We start from the raw sequence: 18756 nt of genomic DNA on the forward strand, positions 1-18756 counted from the left end.
TGTTCTGGTAAGTGCCTTAGAATTTGTGTTATCGGTTTATCCAGGTCTTTGTGACAGTTAAATATGGAGGATGATGGGAAGATATCAAGAATAATGACTGGGTATTTAGAACAGGTTTTGTAGCTTGGGGGAGAAATAACAAATTGTACATATTGTGTCTGAGGGACCTGTGGAAGATTCAGGTTATGTCCAGTAGGTAGTTAGATACAGCAGAGAAATGAGAGCCATCTGACCCCCCAACACAGTAGATTTGTGAACCACCAGGGTATAAGCAGTAACTGAGCCAGTAGCTATGAAATTTGAAATTACTTCCTCATAGCTCATTTTGTTCACAAAATCTCACAATTGGTGAGATTTTTAGAAAGAGGACTATTAAGAGGTAGATGGGAGGTAACGTGCCTTTTTTAAAAAAGTATTTCTTTTTTATACCTCTAGAACAGGGTGTATATCCTATAGAGTTTACCAAAATAATTGCTGGAATAGGGAAGGAAGCATTAGAAGTTCTATTTATGGTTGTTTTTCTCCTATTTTAATACCATTTTGGCATATATTTTGTTATGCACATCTACATTTATAATTTATATAATTAGAAATATATAATGTATATTCAAAAACCGATCAATATCTATGATTACGTTGGAAGTCACTACTCTCTATAAGTAAATTGCTACAAATGAAGACTTGTGACAGTTTCCATATACATTTCTCATTTTTTGGATGTAAAAATTAATGAATACTCAATTACTAAATTTTGCATAAGACCTAAAACTGTTTTCATTTCTACAGATTTTCAAGTGTTTGTCTTTTTCTTTTGAATATTAGCAATAACTTTAGCATTACATTTTCAAGTGTTTTCTTTCAGCTTAATGTTGCTTTTAACAGTAAATCAAACTCTTATTAGCAAGATGGAGGAACTGAGTAAATTTTGATAATGAGGGATACTTAGTTTTGTTTCTGGAATTTCATGTAAATAGTAATTACAAGACTTTCCCCTTTAGCCACCTCGTACATCTCATCCTGTAGTGAAGTTTTCCTGTACAGACTGTGAACCAATGGTTATTGATAAACTTCCTTTTGACAAATATGAGTTGGAACCTTCACCACTGACTCAATTTATCCTGGAAAGGAAATCTCCTCAAACTTGTTGGCAGGTGAGCTGAACAACTTACAGTGACCCCAAAATTTAAATGAGGTGTTTCTTAAAAAGCTGAATTGAATCAGTAGTTTATATAACATTCTTTAAAGGTTATTAAAGTTTTAATTGCTCCTTTCTAACAGGTGTACGTGAGCAATAGTGCAAAATATAGTGAACTTGGTCATCCTTTTGGTTACTTGAAAGCCAGTACAGCACTGAACTGTGTCAACTTATTTGTGATGCCTTACAATTATCCAGTCCTTCTTCCCCTCTTAGGTAAGTCATTCTTGTCACATTCTCCTTGGCTTAGCATGTAAAGGTTCTCCTAAAGAGCATTTCCTTATAGATTTTCTTGTCTTTTGGAAATCAATGAAAATATTTCGAATATTCTAAAATATTGAACATCTTGAAGAAAAGATAACAACCTGTTTGTGTTTATAGTAAATTAAAAGATGATACTGTAACACTTTTTAGTCTGCAATTTAATGAAGTTTTTTTTTTTTTTTTTTTTTAGCTTTTTGGGGATAGAGTCTTGCTCTGTCGCCCAGGCTGGAGTGCAGTGGCGTATTCTTGGCTCGCTGCAACCTCCGTCTCCCAGGTTCAAGCGATTCTCCTGCCTCTGCCTCTCTCCCAAGTAGCTGGGACTATAGGCATATACCACCATGCCCAGCTAAGTTTTTTATTTTTAGTAGAGGCAGGGTTTCACCATGTTGACCAGGCTGGTCTTGAACTCCTGACCTCAGGTGATCTGCCCGCCTTGGCCTCCCAAAGTTCTGGGATTACAGGCATGGGCCACTGTGCCCGGCCAAAGGTATTACATTTTAAATTTTTTAATTAAATATTCTAACTTTTCTGCAAGTTAGATTTCTAACAGAATTGGTAATGTAGGCTTTCCGTTTGAAATGAGACATTTTGTAGAAGCATAGTATAGTTAACAAGATCTGAGTGCATTTTCTAAGAATTTATCTATACTTAAATTTTCATTTGGCAAATATTTTTTAAATAAAGGAGTTTGTTCCAAAATAATATGATAAAAGCCTAAAGTTAGTTTCTAGGTACCATCTAGCTATCATTTTTGAGAAGTGCTGTTGGAGAAAACTTACGCTCCATGAAATCACTTTAAATTTAAAAGTTACAGTCAAAATATTAGTAGATATATTTTATAGAAAACATTATGCATGCTTTGTTTCTGTCTTCAAATCTGCTTTGTGTCTAGGTCTAGGGAGAGCATAGATTTTCCTTGTGTATTTTCTGTTTCTAACTTAATTCCTACGTGTACTTTTAGACCATAATTGGCATCTTTTCATTTTATAGAAAATGACAAAACCATAAATCTTACTGCCTTTCATGTTAAAAAAAAGTCTGATGTTACTCTCTCAAAAATAACAAGGCAGACTTTAAAAAGGAAGCGTCTTTGACTTGACTTCTATGTGTGAAAATAATGAGTAGTGATAGTTTGTTCACATTATACATTTCTAGATGACTTGTTTAAAGTGCATAAAGCAAAACCAACATTGAAGTGGAGACAGTCATTTGAAAGTTATTTGAAGACAATGCCTCCCTACTATCTCGGGGTAAGAATATTATTTAAAAGAACTTGTTGGCCGGGCGCAGTGGCTCACGCCTGTAATCCCAGCACTTTGGGAGGCCGAGGCGGGCGGATCTTGAGGTCAGGAGATCAAGACCAGCCTGGCTGACATGGTGAAACCCGTCTCTACTAAAAATACAAAAATTAGCTGGGCGTGGTGGCGGGCGCCTGTAATCCCAGCTACTCGGGAGGCTGAGGCAGGAGAATCGCTCGAAACCGGAAGGCAGAGGTTGCAATGAGCCAAGATTGTGCCGCTGCACTCCAGCCTGGGCAACAAGAGCGAAACTCCATCTCCAAAAAAAAAAAAAAAAGAAGAACTTGTTAATTATATTATGCTTATGGTTTATTGTGGGTATTGTAAACTTTTATTTATTGCTTTTGTAGATTAAATGACATGAAAATTGAGTATACAAATGACCACTATAGATGTAAAGGTAAAGAGAGGTTTCAGTGATTTGCAGAGTAGTGATGATGATCATGATCACGAGAACATTTATGTACTGCTTACTCAGGCCAGGTACTGTCCTAAGCAACATCAGTAATTTATACAGTTACCCTATGAGGTAGAAATGATTATTGGTTCTGTTACACAGATGAGGAAACTAAAGCATTAAAAATTAAATAATTTGCACAAGGCTACATAGCTAACATGTGAGGGGATGAGGGGCCTGAAATTCAGTCTGGCTTAGATTTAGGCTTTTAACCTCGAGTGTTGTACTACCTTTTTAAATTATAGTTTTATGATTATAGTTGTCTCTCAGTATCTGTGAAGGATTGGCTCCAGGATCACCTATGGACACCAAAAGTCACAGATGCTCAAGTCCCTCATATAAAATGGCGTAGTATTTGCATATAACCTACACACATTCTTTTGTATACTTTAAACCATTTCTAGGTTACTTAATATGTATGTACTTATTATACTATAGTGATTAAGGAATAATGTCAAGGAAAAAAGAGTCTGTATATGTTCAGTACAGATGCAACATTCCATTTTTTTTTTTCCTAACGTTTTCAGTCTGTGGTTGGTTGAATTCACAGAATACGGAATCCACAGATATGTGGGGCCTACTATATTTCTTTTTAAGGGTGCACAATAGTTTTTGTTGTATTATTTCCCAAATCTCTAGAAACACCTTGTAAGGTGGATAAGTGTATATTCTCATAGAACCATATGCTTTAGAGGAGTTCATTACTTCAAAACTAGTGTATCATAGTAGGTAAAACCAATAACATGCATTTTATTAAATATATGATTTAGTTTGTGAAAGGTAACCTTTTAACAAAAGTACTTAAAAATCACTTATGTATTACTTCTGTTTTTGATGCAGGAATATTATAGCATTTGGCTATAAATAATCTTTCTAAATCATCCCTAATATAATTAGGAGATTAATTTCTTGAGCTTTGAAAATCATGACATTTTATAGTTCTAAGAGATAAGTTGTATTGAATGTGTCTAGCACACCGTGCCTGGCAAGTAGAAGGCCAAAAAAGAACAAACACTTTGAATAGGAACTGTTACATATGTTGACTCATTTATGTTTCGTAGCAACCCTGAGGATTTAGCCATGCCAGATAGGTGTTAAATATCAGGGCTGGGATTTGATTTCAGTTTGACACCAGTGCTTATACACTCTAATGTGTCAATGGTTATCATCCTTTTTCTGGCTCTATCCCATTCACATATGCTAGACACTCTTGGTAGTGATATTTTTTGTCATACAAAGTAGTTCTCAGTCTCTCCTTACAATTGAAAGGTAACTTTCAGTTACCACATCCATAATAAATATTAGATTGTTTTTTCCTCCTGCTTATGTTTCCTTCAGAGCTTGTTTTTTTCAGCTCAGCATATTATAATAATAGTAATGATTAATACTTTGTACCCAATGGTTTTATAAAATGCTTTATGTGTATTAACTCATTTAATCCCATGACAACCCTGTAAGGGGTAGGTATTGTTATTATCCTCATTTTACAAATGAGAAACTAAGCCACAGAGAGCTTATTTATAATCTGATCTAGAATCATGTAACTAGTGAGTGGTTGAGCAGCTAATTACTCAAAGTGGAAATCTTGCATTTTCCTTGAGTGTTTTTCACTTACTACCCAGAGCTACCTCTATAATGTGTCTTTTGTCCATTTCTTCCAGTATCTCCTAGTATCTCCCAGTGGTACCAAGGAAGTCCAGTATTTTATCCTTCTTGTCTTGGGGAGTTGTTATGGCCTCTAAATCCTTTTTAACTACTTCAGATGGCCTTTCATCCCACTGACAAACATTTTACTGAAACATAAATATGACTGTGTTACTTCCTTATTGAGGAGAAGAAGGGGAAATAATTTTTTGGAGAAAATTTTAAGACAGACTATACATGGAACCATAAGTTTTTAATAAGCTTAATATTGAATGATGTTTTCTTTTTTCCTATAGCCCTTGAAGAAAGCTGTTAGGATGATGGGAGCACCTAACCTAATAGCAGACAGTATGGAATATGGACTTAGTTACAGTGTCATTTCATACCTCAAAAAACTGAGTCAACAGGTAATATCAAGAAATAGAGTGAGCCGTTAAGTATTTTGAATGGTTTGGGCTAAGATAGTTAAACAGGTTAAAGCTGGTTCTTGATGGTTCTAATGGAATTCCATTATATTAATATATTACATTTTAGAGCCATATATTACATAATTCTGTCTCACGCCCATGGTGTGCTATGGTTTGAAATGTTAATTTGAAAATTGTATAATAGGCTGGGCACTATCTCAAAAAAAAAAAAAGAAAAAAGAAAATTGTATAATAATTCCTAATTTAAGAAAATGGCTTCGTGAGTGTGGTCCTAGACTTCCTATATGTGAACATTATTTATCTTTTGAGAAATTTAGATTAGAAAGTCATTTTTCCTTAAAAAAGAAAAAAAAAAAACTTCTTTATGTTTTGAAACCTGCAGATTTTTCTTTCAGAATGGGAGTTTCTTTGAAATGTTTGTAGAAAACACTGAAGTTTGTCATTCTGGCCAAAAATCACATTAATAAATACTATAGTAGTCAAGCAGTATATAGTTTAACTGACTGAAATTGTTAATGTCCTATGAAATACTTTATTTTTCCAATACTTCTGACTCACTACCTTAACTACAAATCAAAAAGCAGTTTGGGAGGAGTCAAAACATTGCTTCTTGCTTTCCAGGGAAGAACTGCATAATTATTTGCCATATTGATGTGCTAATAAAAATGTCTTATGTAACGATGATTTTTAAAAAATAATTTTCTATCACTCCTGAATTGGAAATACACATTTCATTTAGTGTGCATTTACATTTCATGGTTTAAGTATAATAGGTATTAATAAATAAAATAATAAGTTGAAAGTGTGTTTGTCCTGTTCCAAAAGTTTAGAGTTGTAATGATTTAAAATCATAAGACGTTGTTGTTTACTATGTTTAATTTGCCCAATACTTGACATAAACTATGCTACTTGAGTTTTTAACTTCTTATATACTTAAAAAATACATATTTAATTTATAGAAGATCATAACCATTAGTATCTGATTTATTAATTTAGATTTTATCAAGATAATTCTTATTTTTACTTTAGGCCAAAATAGAATCTGATCGAGTCATTGGATCTGTAGGCAAAAAAGTAGTACAGGAAACTGGAATAAAAGTCCGGAGCCGATCACATGGTTTATCAATGGCGTATAGGAAAGATTTTCAACAACTCCTCCAGGGAATTTCAGAGGATGTCCCTCACAGACTGCTAGACCTTAATATGAAGGAATACACTGGATTCCAAGTTGCTTTGCTGAATAAGGTAATAATCATATGAATTTAGTACTACTGTAGTTCTGTTCTGTTACTGGATAAATCACATTTTCTGCTAATTCTGACGTTCATTTTATCCAGACTTTAAAGAGTACTTCTGTACCCTTGCAGAATAATGATCATTATACTGTCACTGCTAGAATTAAAACAGTGTACATGGTGTGTGAATGAATGGATAGATTGATGAAGAGTAAACTAACTTGTTTATTTTATAGATGAGAAAACAGAGGTTTAGAAATTGCTTTAAGTTGCAATAGTGGATGGTAGAATTCACTATAGTTTTGTACTTAAACTGATGATCCTATTAGGCCCACAGCATGGTCCAAAAATGCTTTGTGAGTACTCATGGTTACAGATATCTTTATCCCAGCAGCCTTTTTGTAGAAATGGGCAAGCTGATTCTAAAATTTATATGGAAATGTAAAGGTCCTAGAATAGCTAAAACAATTCTAGAAGAATAAAGTTGGAAGACTTATATCATCTGATTTTAAAACTTACTGTAAAACTTACTACAGTGATCCATGCAGTGTGGTGCTATCATAAGGATAAACATAGAGATTAGTGGAACAGAATTGAGTCTAGATGTAGGCCCTCACACACACAGTAAATTCTTAACAAAGATAGAAAAATAAGTTAGTGGGTAAGAAGACAGTCTTTTAAACAAATGGAACAATTGGATATCCATATGCAAAATAATGAATTTGACCATTACCTCATATTATTTGAAGTGGTCATGATCTTAAATGTAAGAACTAAAACTATAAACTTATAGAAGAAAACATAGGAAAAAATCTTCATGATGTTGACTTAGCAAAGATTTCTAAAAGCACATACCAAAAATGTTGATAAATTGAATTTCATTAAAATAAAAAAACTTTGCTCTTTAAAAGAAACATGAAAAATGAAGTGGCAAGCTACAGCTTGGGAGAAAAGCACATATCAAATGAAGGACTTGTATCAAAATATATAAAGAACTCATAACTCAAAAAGACAAACATGGGCAAAATACTTGAACAGACATTTCACCAAAGAAAATAAGCAAATACAAATAAGAACTCAGCCTTATCAGCCATTAGGGAAATGCAGATTAAAACCATAACGAGATACTACTTCGTAACTGCTAGAATGACAGATTTAAAAGACAAAAAATACAGGTATTGATGAGAATGTGGAGCAACCCTCCTAACATTACTGATACAAAATAGTTGGTATTTTCCTAAGAAGGTAAACATAAATTTGCTGTACAATCAGTCATCTACTTGTAGGCTTAGTATGCGAATTCATAGCAGCATTTTTCATAATAACCAAAAACTTGAAACAGTCCAAGTGCCTATCAACTGGTGAATAGATAAAGAAGATGTGGTGTGTCCATATAATAGACTACTTGGAATAAAAAGGAACAAACTACTGATACATGAATAATGTCAATGAATCTCAAAAACATCACGCTAATTGAAAGAAGCCAAGTAAAAAAGATTGGACACTGCAAAATTCCATTTATAAAATGGAGCATAGAAAGAAAGCAAATCATGTGGTTGCCTGGGGACAAGAATAGTGATTGACTGCAAGTGGGTACAAGGAGCTTTTGGGGATGGCAGAAATGGATTATGATGATGGTTTCACAACTATGAATTTGCTAATACACATCAAACTATATACTTAAAATAGGTGATTTTATGGTACATAAATCACACATTAAAGCTGTTTTCTTAAAAAACTTCGGTTTTTAAAATTTGGAAATTGGTTTTTACTTAAATGAGTTTACTTCTTTTATCCAGAATATATAATAAAATCTTTAGAGTTAGATGGTGAATTGAGATTGTTTGGTTGATCTCACTACCAAATATTCATCTTTTGGCCCTGAACCAGTACATTAAGATTATATCATATGTCTTTATTTTATTTTTTTAAGTTAACTAGTTTATATATCTTATTTCCAAACCTATGCTGCAGGTTAGAGATTTTAGTCTCTTTTAATTCTATGTTTGACAATAAATTTGTCCTTGAATGTTGTTTAATAGGATTTGAAGCCACAGACATTTAGAAATGCTTATGACATACCAAGACGAAATCTTTTGGATCACTTAACAAGAATGAGATCTAATCTTTTGAAGAGCACTCGCAGATTTCTTAAAGGACAGGATGAAGGTTAGATCATAGTTTAATACTGGTATTTTTAATGTTTTTTTTCTTTATAGTCTGAAAAAGCATAGCATGGTGATGTAAATTTCAAAGAATTATTATAGTAGTATAACATTCTTATTGTAAGTTCAAATGAAGTAAAAGGTGAATCATCCCTGACTCTCTACCTTTCTTCCTACCATCACTGTTGCCCCAAATTCTCTTCCCTAGAGGTAACAACCTTTCTTAACAGTTTAGTTTCCTTTTCTAGCTTTTCTCATGCATTCATGTGTGCATGCACACACACACGCGTGCACCAGTTGTCAAACTGTATACTTAAAATAAGTGATTTTTCTTATCTCAGTCATTTTCTTGAGATATACCAGTATCTGATGGTTTAACTCCGGATGGCCAGTTTCATGACATGTTCTGATAATTCCTTCACCTTTATCCATGGCACCTACTATAAATCAAGTCAGATGAGACTTTAAACCTTTGCCACCTCTGATTTAAGCGTTCTAACAATAATTTTATATAAAAAGGGTTAGCTATGTGGCTTCTCTTTTCCATACTGTACTTCCGTTTTCTACAAATTCTACTATAATTAAATTCTGTTTATTTGGAATAGCGTAGAAGAGAAGAGATACACCTTTCACGGTAAGATCACACATACTTTTTTTTTTTTTTTTTGAGTCAGACAGAGCCTTGCTCTGTCGCCCAGGCTGGAGTGCAGTGGTGTGATCTCGGCTCACTGCAACCTCCGCCTCCTGGGTGGGTTCAAGCGATTCTCCTCCTTAGCCTCCCTAATAACTGCGATTACAGGCACGTGCCACCATGCCCTGCTAATTTTTGTATTTTTAGTAGAGATGGGGTTTTGCCATGTTGGCCAGGCTGGTCTCAAACTCCTAACCTCAAGTGATCCGCCTGCCTCAGCCTCCCAAAGTGCTTGGATTACAGGCATGAGCCACTACGCCCGGCCACACATACTTTCTGTGTACTGAAATTAATGGCAATTTTTGTTTTGTTTAGATGATGAAATCAGTGTTTTAAATTTTATTTTAAAATATTTTGTCGCAGTGGTTATAATTGCACCAAACGAATTTAGAATATGTTGGTAAAGAAGACTGTCTAGAATAACACTAGGTAGCATTCATATATAAGGAAACATTATTTGAGAACTAATTGGAGTATAGTCTTAGTGAGGTTAACTTTTGTTGCTGTTGTGTTCTTTTTGAAAGATCAAGTGCACAGTGTTCCTATAGCACAAATGGGGAACTACCAGGAATACCTCAAGCAAGTACCTTCTCCACTAAGAGAACTTGATCCTGATCAGCCGCGAAGGTTGCATACATTTGGCAACCCCTTTAAGCTGGATAAGAAGGTAATTTTGAAATGTTCTGTTATGTAATTTGTTTGTGGTAGGCATTGTCAGTTTTATAGTTCTTAATTTAACTAAAGTAAGCTGAAGCTATTTTCCTGGTAGAGTATCTAATAAATGTCAACATAATTAGAATATAGTTACTTTCATTGGAATTGACACTGGTTGTGCCATTTAAACATTGTTTGTAAATTCAAGAAAATTGTATTCTTTTTTGCTAAAGGGTATGATGATAGATGAAGCAGATGAATTTGTGGCTGGACCTCAAAATAAACATAAACGACCTGGAGAACCAAATATGCAAGGGATCCCTAAAAGACGTCGGTGTATGTCTCCACTACTAAGAGGCAGACAGCAGAATCCTGTTGTAAACAATCATATCGGGGGAAAAGGACCACCTGCACCTACAACTCAAGCACAGCCAGATCTTATTAAACCTCTTCCTCTTCATAAAAGTAAGAATTGTTTTTTTCTTAAACATTATTTGCTGCCTTTTGGTTCCTTTTCAAGGAAGATATTTTTGTTATAGATTATAGAAGGAAATTGATTAGTAGTACAATGAGTGAATGAATGTGTAGAGAAGATATTTGTTTAAATGAGCATATGATCATTTTTGTATGTCTTAATGAACATTTGAACATTTCTTATATTTATGATGCTTTATTAGCTATAATGTTCTAACATATCATTTGCAAATCTTTCAAAATAATACTTTTGAAAGGAGCATTATCACTATCCACAGAAAGATGGTTTTCAATTTCAGTTGAAGTCAACTAATTATTAAATATGTATGCTGTTTTGGATAATGCTGTGCTTTGAGGTATGTACCACTGAAGATAGGAGTGATCTCTGCCCTCATTTATAATCAGCAAGGAAGATCAGTCATTGAACAGATACTAGAAGTATGTTGAATATTACAGAAAAGATGTCAAGTATATTGTGGAAGCATTTGGCAAGAGGATTTAAGTCAATGAAATCAAGGCACTTTACTGAGGAAGTTAATGCTGAAGCCAAAAGCTGTGCATTTGCTTATACTAGAGCAATAGTATGTGCAGTGGCATAAAGAGAAAGGCATCAAGGGAATTTAAAGAATTCCAGTATAGCAAGGGTGTTGGGCATGAGGTAATGTGAGAACTGAAAGACAGAAGCCAGATGATGGAAGGCCTTGGAAGCTGTTTTCAACTTTATTCTAAAGGACAGTGAGAATCCACTGAAAGGTTTTAAAATGAAGGTGACCTAATCTGATTAGCATTTTATGAAGACCAGGTTGACTGTAATGTGTGTGGAATATTATCAGAGAGGAGCAAGAATGAATGTAGGGAAACCCTAATGAATTAATGGACTTATCACTTATAGATAGTGGTCATACTTACAGCATATTAACTGAAGAGAAACAAAATATTTTATGACTGCTGATGGAAGTATCCAATACTGCCTTTGAAGTTGTCTTACCAAAAAAACCCCAAAAACCAAAGTTGAACATCAATGTAATCAAACCAATTTATAGGAAATACAGGGGGCAGAGAAACATGTGGGATACAATTAGTAAAATCCAGATTGTAGAAAACTCTGTAGGACAAAGAATCTGTTGGTTTTTTCCCAGAAAAATACATAGTAAAAGAGGTACAGCAGGATTTTACAGATGCAAATGTAGTTTAAGAGATACATAAGCCAGCTGCAATGTATAGGCCTTAACTACTCAGAATCAAACAAAATCAAACTTTTCCACAAACAGAAAACATGTTGGAGAGTATGGACACAGACTGTATATTTGATGTTGTTAAATAATTGTGCATGCACAGAAATCAGTTAGGAAACCTGGGGAACAGATGCTGGTGACCTGACAGAGGGGTTTGAAGAAGAATATGTATTTGAGAAATACTTGGACACACCACTAAAGGATTTTTGGATGTTGGGACCAGAGCAGGGTGGGAGGAGTCAGGCATCTGTCTTGAGAGACACTGGGTGGGTGGAAGAATAAATAATAAATGAGTTTAGTTTAGAAGTGCATATTAGGTCATCAAGTGGAGATCCTAAGTTAGAAGATGAATATTGAGTTTAGGACTCAGGAGAAGAGGATTGGGCTAGAGGGGTAGTATGAGAGGCAGATTACTGCCCATTGCACTGAATAAAATCTCACCAAGGCAAACACAAGAAAAAAAGCTCAGAACAGAACCTCGAAAGTGCCAAAGTTAAGAAAGCAGAAAAGGAGATTGAGAAGGAAGAATTTTAGAGATAGGAGAAAATAGGGAAGAATTTAATGTCATGGAAGCTAAAGGGCAAGATAATTGAGTGGGTAGTTGTCCCAAATACTTAAAAAACAAACAAAACAATAACAACAACAAAAACAGTTCAATCAAGAGAAATAGAAAAATTCTGTGGTCTTTGGTGATCTTAGCAAGAGCAATTTCTGTGGAGTAAAGGGGCAGAGCCTAATAAGGGGTTATGGGAGGAGTGAGAGGTGAGAAAATGGAAACAATGAGTATGAGTATAAACAGCTAGTTAAGTTTAGTTGTAAAAGGAAGATGGGAAAAGAGCATGGTACCTGGAAGAGTTCACGGGATTTTGAAAATGGTGATTTTTCTTTGTTTTTAAGATCAGAGACGCTTGAGCATGTTTCAGTGCTGGTGATGGAACCAGTAAATAGGGAGAAGTTGAAAATGAAAATGAGAAAAGGCATACTCAGCACAAAATTACTGAGAACGCAAGAGGGAATGGTCTAGAGCACAGAAGAAAGAATGCTCCCTCAGTTGATGCAGAATGTGGGGGAAGCATGGTGGCGAGGGTGTAATTTAGTTAAGAGGGAGGTAAAGGAAGTCTCTTAATCATGGCTTTGCTTTTCTTTTGAGCTCTGTGAGGTAGAAGGTGAAGTATACTGCTGAGACGGAAGGGGATATTGGGAAAGTCAGGGGTTTGAAGAGAGTGAGGGAGCTTAACAATCTCTGTGGGAGAGAGAAAAGGTTGTGATAAGATTGCTAGACAGTGCCTAGGACCCAAGTAGAGATGGTGATTGTGACCACTCTGTAGAGCTGCACCCTATTTCTTCAGCAGTGCTCATGATTCCAAATGCAAGTCTGGGGCAAGCAGATAGAGTGAGTCAAGAGATGGGATTTTGCTTGGCAGATGTTATGGGAAGACAGTAGAACAAGAGAAATTAAGACATTAGTAAAAGTGATGTATCATCGGATATAAGCCCTTTACAGAATTGGCTGCTTAGAAGGGATATGGTTAATAGGAGAAAGAAAGTAGAGGAATTGCTAGAGTCAAAGTCTGGCTGAGTTAAGGAGCAGTAGCAGGAGTACTTTGAAGACGAGGGTGATACTCCTCCATCTCTGAATTTGTCTGGATGTGAAAGGCGAAGGTGTAAATGTAAGTTCTTTAGAGAGAAGCTGGGGAACGGGGAGGCCAGGTTCTTACCAGATGATCTGCTTAAACATTGAAGTCCACAGCACTTCTCAGACTTGAATATGCATGTGAATCACCTGGGAGGTCTAGTTAAACTACAGATTCTCATTTACTCAGTCTGAGGCAGATGAGCATTTCTAGCAAGCTCTCTGTTGGTGTTGCTGCTGCTTGTCCACACACCACATTTCGAGTAGTAGTAAGGACCAAGAATGAAGTGACAAGGGCTCTGGGGGTGGAATGTGCATGGCAGATGCACTTGATAGCAATAACTGAAGCATACCCTGAGAATGACCCTGCGTGCAGACACACCTGCATGCGGTTGGGAGTTCTGAGCTAGGGAATAGGGTGGCTAACCCAAAGATCCATTCCCTATCTATGAGGAACATCTGAGCCCCTAGCCCATTGTGAAGTGAATGCAGGCCAGACAGGGGATTGAGGCCCTTTGTTTTGGGTTAAATGAAGGTTGCCAGGTGGAGGTTGTTAGGGGGAAGAGTGCTAAGTGAAAATACAATATAAACTGCATACTTTTTGCAAGCAGTTGCCTTTTTTTTGTCTAGCCTGCTGCCACTGGGCCGTGCAGTTATCCTGTCCAGCCCACTGCCATTGGACTGTATGTAAGGTGGTTCTCCTGCCTAGCTTGCCACCACTGGGCTCGCTCCCCTTTATGTAAGCCCCCAACAAAACCCCTTGTCTTGTTTACTGGCTCTAGATCTCTTCTTTGCCTTCTTGAACTTGGTGCCTTCCCCACTGGAGTTGATAGGAGCTCAGCACAACAGAAGGAAGGCTGTAACTGAGTGCCAGAGACAACAGTGTCTTACAGGCTTGTGCCCTGGACGTTGGCATAAGATAGTGATAAGGAGAGACAGTGTGAGTGGCATGGTTGAGTCTCACAAGAGTACAAGGGAGTAATTTTGCAATAGCACTAGGAAGTGAAGGATTCAGTGACTACATGTCCTTTTATGCCTATGGAGAGTGTGCAAGAGAAAGCAATTTCTACTTTTGGTCTGGAAAGGAGAGCAGTCTGCATACAGGAGAGCTGGGTTTCAGTTAAAGCATAAGTTGTACAGAATATTCAGTAAAGGGGAGTTTGCAAATCATGGAATCAAATTTAGGAAAGAGTCAGGAATTTGAGGGATTTGTGGAAATGAGTGTATAGGGGAATATGAGTAAATTGAGTTAATAGTTTGGACAGGAAATGAGGACAGTAGAGATGAAATCAGCTGGTATCCTGGAGGTTGGTAAGCAATCAGAGAACTTAAAATTCTTAAAATTCAGCTGCTTTCAGTGGGGCAAGTCTAATAATCTGGTGTTAAGAGGAAGGCTTGCGAGCTTTCAATTTTAGTAGTCTAATGAACTGAAGTGGGCACCAGGTTGCTCTGCACTGTTGAATAAATGATGACTAGATTCTGTAGTTAGAAGGGTATACTGTAAAACATTACCTGTTTGGTGGTATGTTCCCTGCAGAATTTGGAACTTAAAGGCAGAAGTATAAGTAGAAAGTAAAAACTACCCAGTATTTACTTTTACCTCTAAATGATACCAGATGTATAAGGCATATTGAGTTAGGGCTCTCTAAGGTAGAGATAGATGACCGTGATAATTTTGATCATAGATATTTCATTGAAGTATCAACCTACTTGTTTCAATAAAATTGCCATAGAATAAACCAGAAAGCTAAACTACTTGAAATTGACTTTATTTTTTCCTCTAAGGGCAAAAATTGTAAATATTTTGTAAATACTGTGTATGTGTCACATTGAAATCTACCGTATCTTTGGCAATGCTTAAGAACTATATCACATTATTTGTTAACTTGCATTAGTCAAGGAAATCAGTTGTGACTTGCTGTAATAATGTTCTTTTGTAGCTTTATTTACTGTATGCTTTGAGACTGGGCCTCATAATTTTTTCCCCATATCTTTGTTTTTAGTTTCAGAGACCACTAATGATTCAATAATACATGATGTGGTTGAAAATCATGTTGCAGACCAACTTTCATCAGACATTACACCAAATGCTATGGATACTGAATTTTCAACATCTTCTCCAGCTGGTTTACTGGAACGGCCAACCAATCATATGGAGGCTCTTGGTCATGACCATTTAGGAACCAATGACCTCACTGTTGGTGGATTTTTAGAAAATCATGAGGAGCCAAGAGATAAAGAACAATGTGCTGAAGAGAACATACCAGCATCTTCACTCAACAAAGGAAAGAAATTGATGCATTGCAGAAGCCATGAAGAGGTCAATACCGAATTAAAAGCACAAATAATGAAAGAGATCCGAAAGCCAGGAAGAAGTATGTATAATAAGAGACGAACATCAGATCTGATTTCTGTATGTGCTCAAAAAAGCAAAAAAAAAAAAAAGAAAAAAAGGTCAAGTAACTGTAGTAAAAGAATAGATATGATTCTAGATCTGTCTTGAACAACATCTCAGTTAAGATTCTTTATTCATCTGACCAACACTGAATATCTTCTATTTCCAAGGTACTAGGTATGGTAGGCAGCAGGGACTAAGAGCAGAGCAACACTGTACAGATAAATTACATATAGTTCCTACCATGACAGGAACCCATAATCTTGAATATTCTTCTGACCAACAATGGAATTTAATATAGCAGCTAGCTCACAAACGATATACTGAAAATTAAATTACTTCATGTCTGTAAAGTTCTTGTCGTAGTGCCTACCACTATGTTTAATAGTTAAACTATGATAGTGATATTATAGGATATGTTTAGGCCGAAAAACTAAAGTTACGAAAGCTATCTGGTATATGAACACAAAAGAACTTCATGGGAAAAAGTTCAGTATTATTGGCATTCATTTAGAGGATGTTAACACATCACTTGCCCTGGGGTAGTACAGTGACCTGGGTGGTCCAGAAATGGGTACAAATCAATCCTTGGAGTTTAGATGTTTATAGCCCTTGCAGAGTTTCATATGAAAACTTTAAACTGGAATAACACTCTTAACATGTTTGGTTTTTACTCCCACTTCCCACTTACCCCATGTTAGCTGTTAGAATTTTAAACTGTAAGGATGGAGTTTTGTAAAGGCCACTTGTTCTTATTTTTTAGTGATACTACCAAAAAGCTATTTACTCATCCTTTTAAGCTTTATGTTTGATAACTTAATAGGAACTTTTACTTACAAAGCAGTGTTTGATTAGTTGTTTTATCTTTGTTGCTATGTACTTTTACATATATGTTAAAATATAAAATCTCTAATGAGTGGTGAAATTTTTATGTAGAATGTTTTTGTCTCAGTATATCTTAATATAATAAACTGCAAAAGAAGAATATTGAATAAGAATACAAATGAAAGGCACTTAATTTTTCTTTTTGCTTCTTTTGCTTTAAGAATATGAAAGAATCTTCACTTTACTGAAGCATGTGCAAGGCAGCTTACAAACAAGACTAATATTTTTACAAAATGTCATTAAAGAAGCATCAAGGTAAATAAATTATTGCATATAATGAAATGGTGATTAAATGAGTCCGCAGTTTATACAGGCAGTATTTTAACAGTATCTGTTTTGCACTTGTGTTGTTTATAAATGTATATGGCATACCAACATATAAATTCTTACTCTTTTTTAGTTTATTGAAAGAAGTTCACTTAGAAAACAGCCACACACACATTCTTCAGGAATTATGGACCTTTTCTCCCTGCAAATTACTAGATACTTGGAGAATTCTTGTTTATTCTTCTCTGTAGCTTTTTGATATCTTTACATTCATATTTTGCAACCTTTAATTTTTCTCCTTTATGCATTAATATTGGTGACTAAAAAGAACATATTTGAATGTCATTTATTTTTACATGGGAAAGCATAATTAAGGGGACCAGAACTGGACAAATGGGCCTTATTCTGATTGTTTCAGTAGCCCAGGATCATTAGTACATTGGCCCTCTGTATCCCTGGGTTCCACATTCACTGGATTCAAGCAACCACAGATTGAAAGTATTTGGAGGTGGGGAAATGGATGGTTGTGTCTGTATTGAATATGTACAGGCTTTTTTTTTCTTGTCATTCTCTAAATAATTCAGTCTAATTCATATACTATTTACACTGTGTTAGTATTATAAATAATCTGGAGATTATTTAGAGCATATGGGAGAATGTACACAGGTTACATGTAAATATTGGGCCATTTTATACAAGCGACTTGAGCATTCATGGATTTTGGTGTTCATAGGGAGGCCTAGAATCGATCCTCCATGGATACAGAGGGATCACTGTATAAAGAAGGTGGATAAAGGTTATAAATGGTAATTAAGAAGTGCAATTAACTGGAAAACATAGTTGCATGAGTTTAAAAACATTTTTTATTTTCCCTTCAATATTTTGGGGATTTTAGTATTATAAGAAAACTTGGGGCTTATCTTATTTGACCTTCTAAATGTAAACACACTTACACCTTGTCCCCCTGTCTCTTCTTTGCTACACATGAAGATTTTAGATAAAGTTGGTTTTTGTTTCTAGTTTTCTTTTCTTTTCATACTTTTGGAGTGGCTAGAGCATAGGCCAGTTTGCAGGATCAAGATAAGGCTATAACTTTTCATATACTTTTGAGTATTTAACCTATTACGCTCTTTATGGTAACATTCTGTCAGCTAAAACCTCATTAGGAATTTATATTCCCGGTATCTGTACTTCACTTCTGCCACCTTTTAGGGAATTGTGTAGTATTACAGTGGCTATTTATATTAGCTTCCAACTAGCAAGGAAGTAGGAATAAAATGTCCAGTGTCTTGGGATATTCTTAAAACCATCGGCAATTATGTAGACACAATTTTAGTCTGCCCATATTTGTTACTGAAAATCTTTAAAAGTTGTTACTTGAACTTTAACTGCTTGCTATACTCTGTATTATAGATGTCTATCCTTGATTTGCTAGCTTTCAAATTATAATAGAATACCATGGTTTTTAAATGCTACTGCCCAATTTTCATTTCTTCTTCCATTTTGTGGGAGTTTATATTCATACTTTGTTCACATTCCTTTCAACATTCAACTTACAAAGAGCATGAGAAGAAGCTATTGAAGTATTTGCTTTGGGAGCCCAGATTTCACCAGAGTGTTTGCAGCCCTTGAATATATTTTGAATATATTAGTTTTTTGATTTTTTTGTTTGTTTTTTTCCTTTTTCTTTTCAGTTGTGGAAGGAACAACCTCTTTCCCATTGTTTAGGTATAGAGTGTTTTAGGGACAAACTAAAATACTGTACTGGTATAATAATTTGCTAATCTTTCAACATATTTTCTATTGTCATAGTATTGATTTTTCTATTTTCATTTC

General features: G+C 35.3%; 1 protein-coding gene across 2 annotated transcripts in view; it reads left to right on the forward strand.

The window, feature by feature from the left end:
* INTS6 (integrator complex subunit 6) overlaps positions 1 to 18756 on the forward strand; it is an 89938-nt gene that overhangs the window by 66864 nt on the left and 4318 nt on the right. For both annotated transcript variants that reach the window (XM_011988760.1, XM_011988761.1), the window contains 10 exons: positions 999 to 1151; positions 1279 to 1411; positions 2615 to 2709; positions 5155 to 5265; positions 6316 to 6531; positions 8564 to 8690; positions 9902 to 10044; positions 10265 to 10496; positions 15377 to 15748; positions 16815 to 16908. In XM_011988760.1, coding sequence (XP_011844150.1) covers positions 999 to 1151; positions 1279 to 1411; positions 2615 to 2709; positions 5155 to 5265; positions 6316 to 6531; positions 8564 to 8690; positions 9902 to 10044; positions 10265 to 10496; positions 15377 to 15748; positions 16815 to 16908 — 1676 coding nt within the window. The remainder of the gene's footprint in view (positions 1 to 998; positions 1152 to 1278; positions 1412 to 2614; positions 2710 to 5154; positions 5266 to 6315; positions 6532 to 8563; positions 8691 to 9901; positions 10045 to 10264; positions 10497 to 15376; positions 15749 to 16814; positions 16909 to 18756) is intronic.

Source organism: Mandrillus leucophaeus, unplaced genomic scaffold (genome assembly GCF_000951045.1).
Source record: "Mandrillus leucophaeus isolate KB7577 unplaced genomic scaffold, Mleu.le_1.0 Scaffold338, whole genome shotgun sequence".
Lineage (NCBI taxonomy): Eukaryota > Metazoa > Chordata > Mammalia > Primates > Cercopithecidae > Mandrillus > Mandrillus leucophaeus.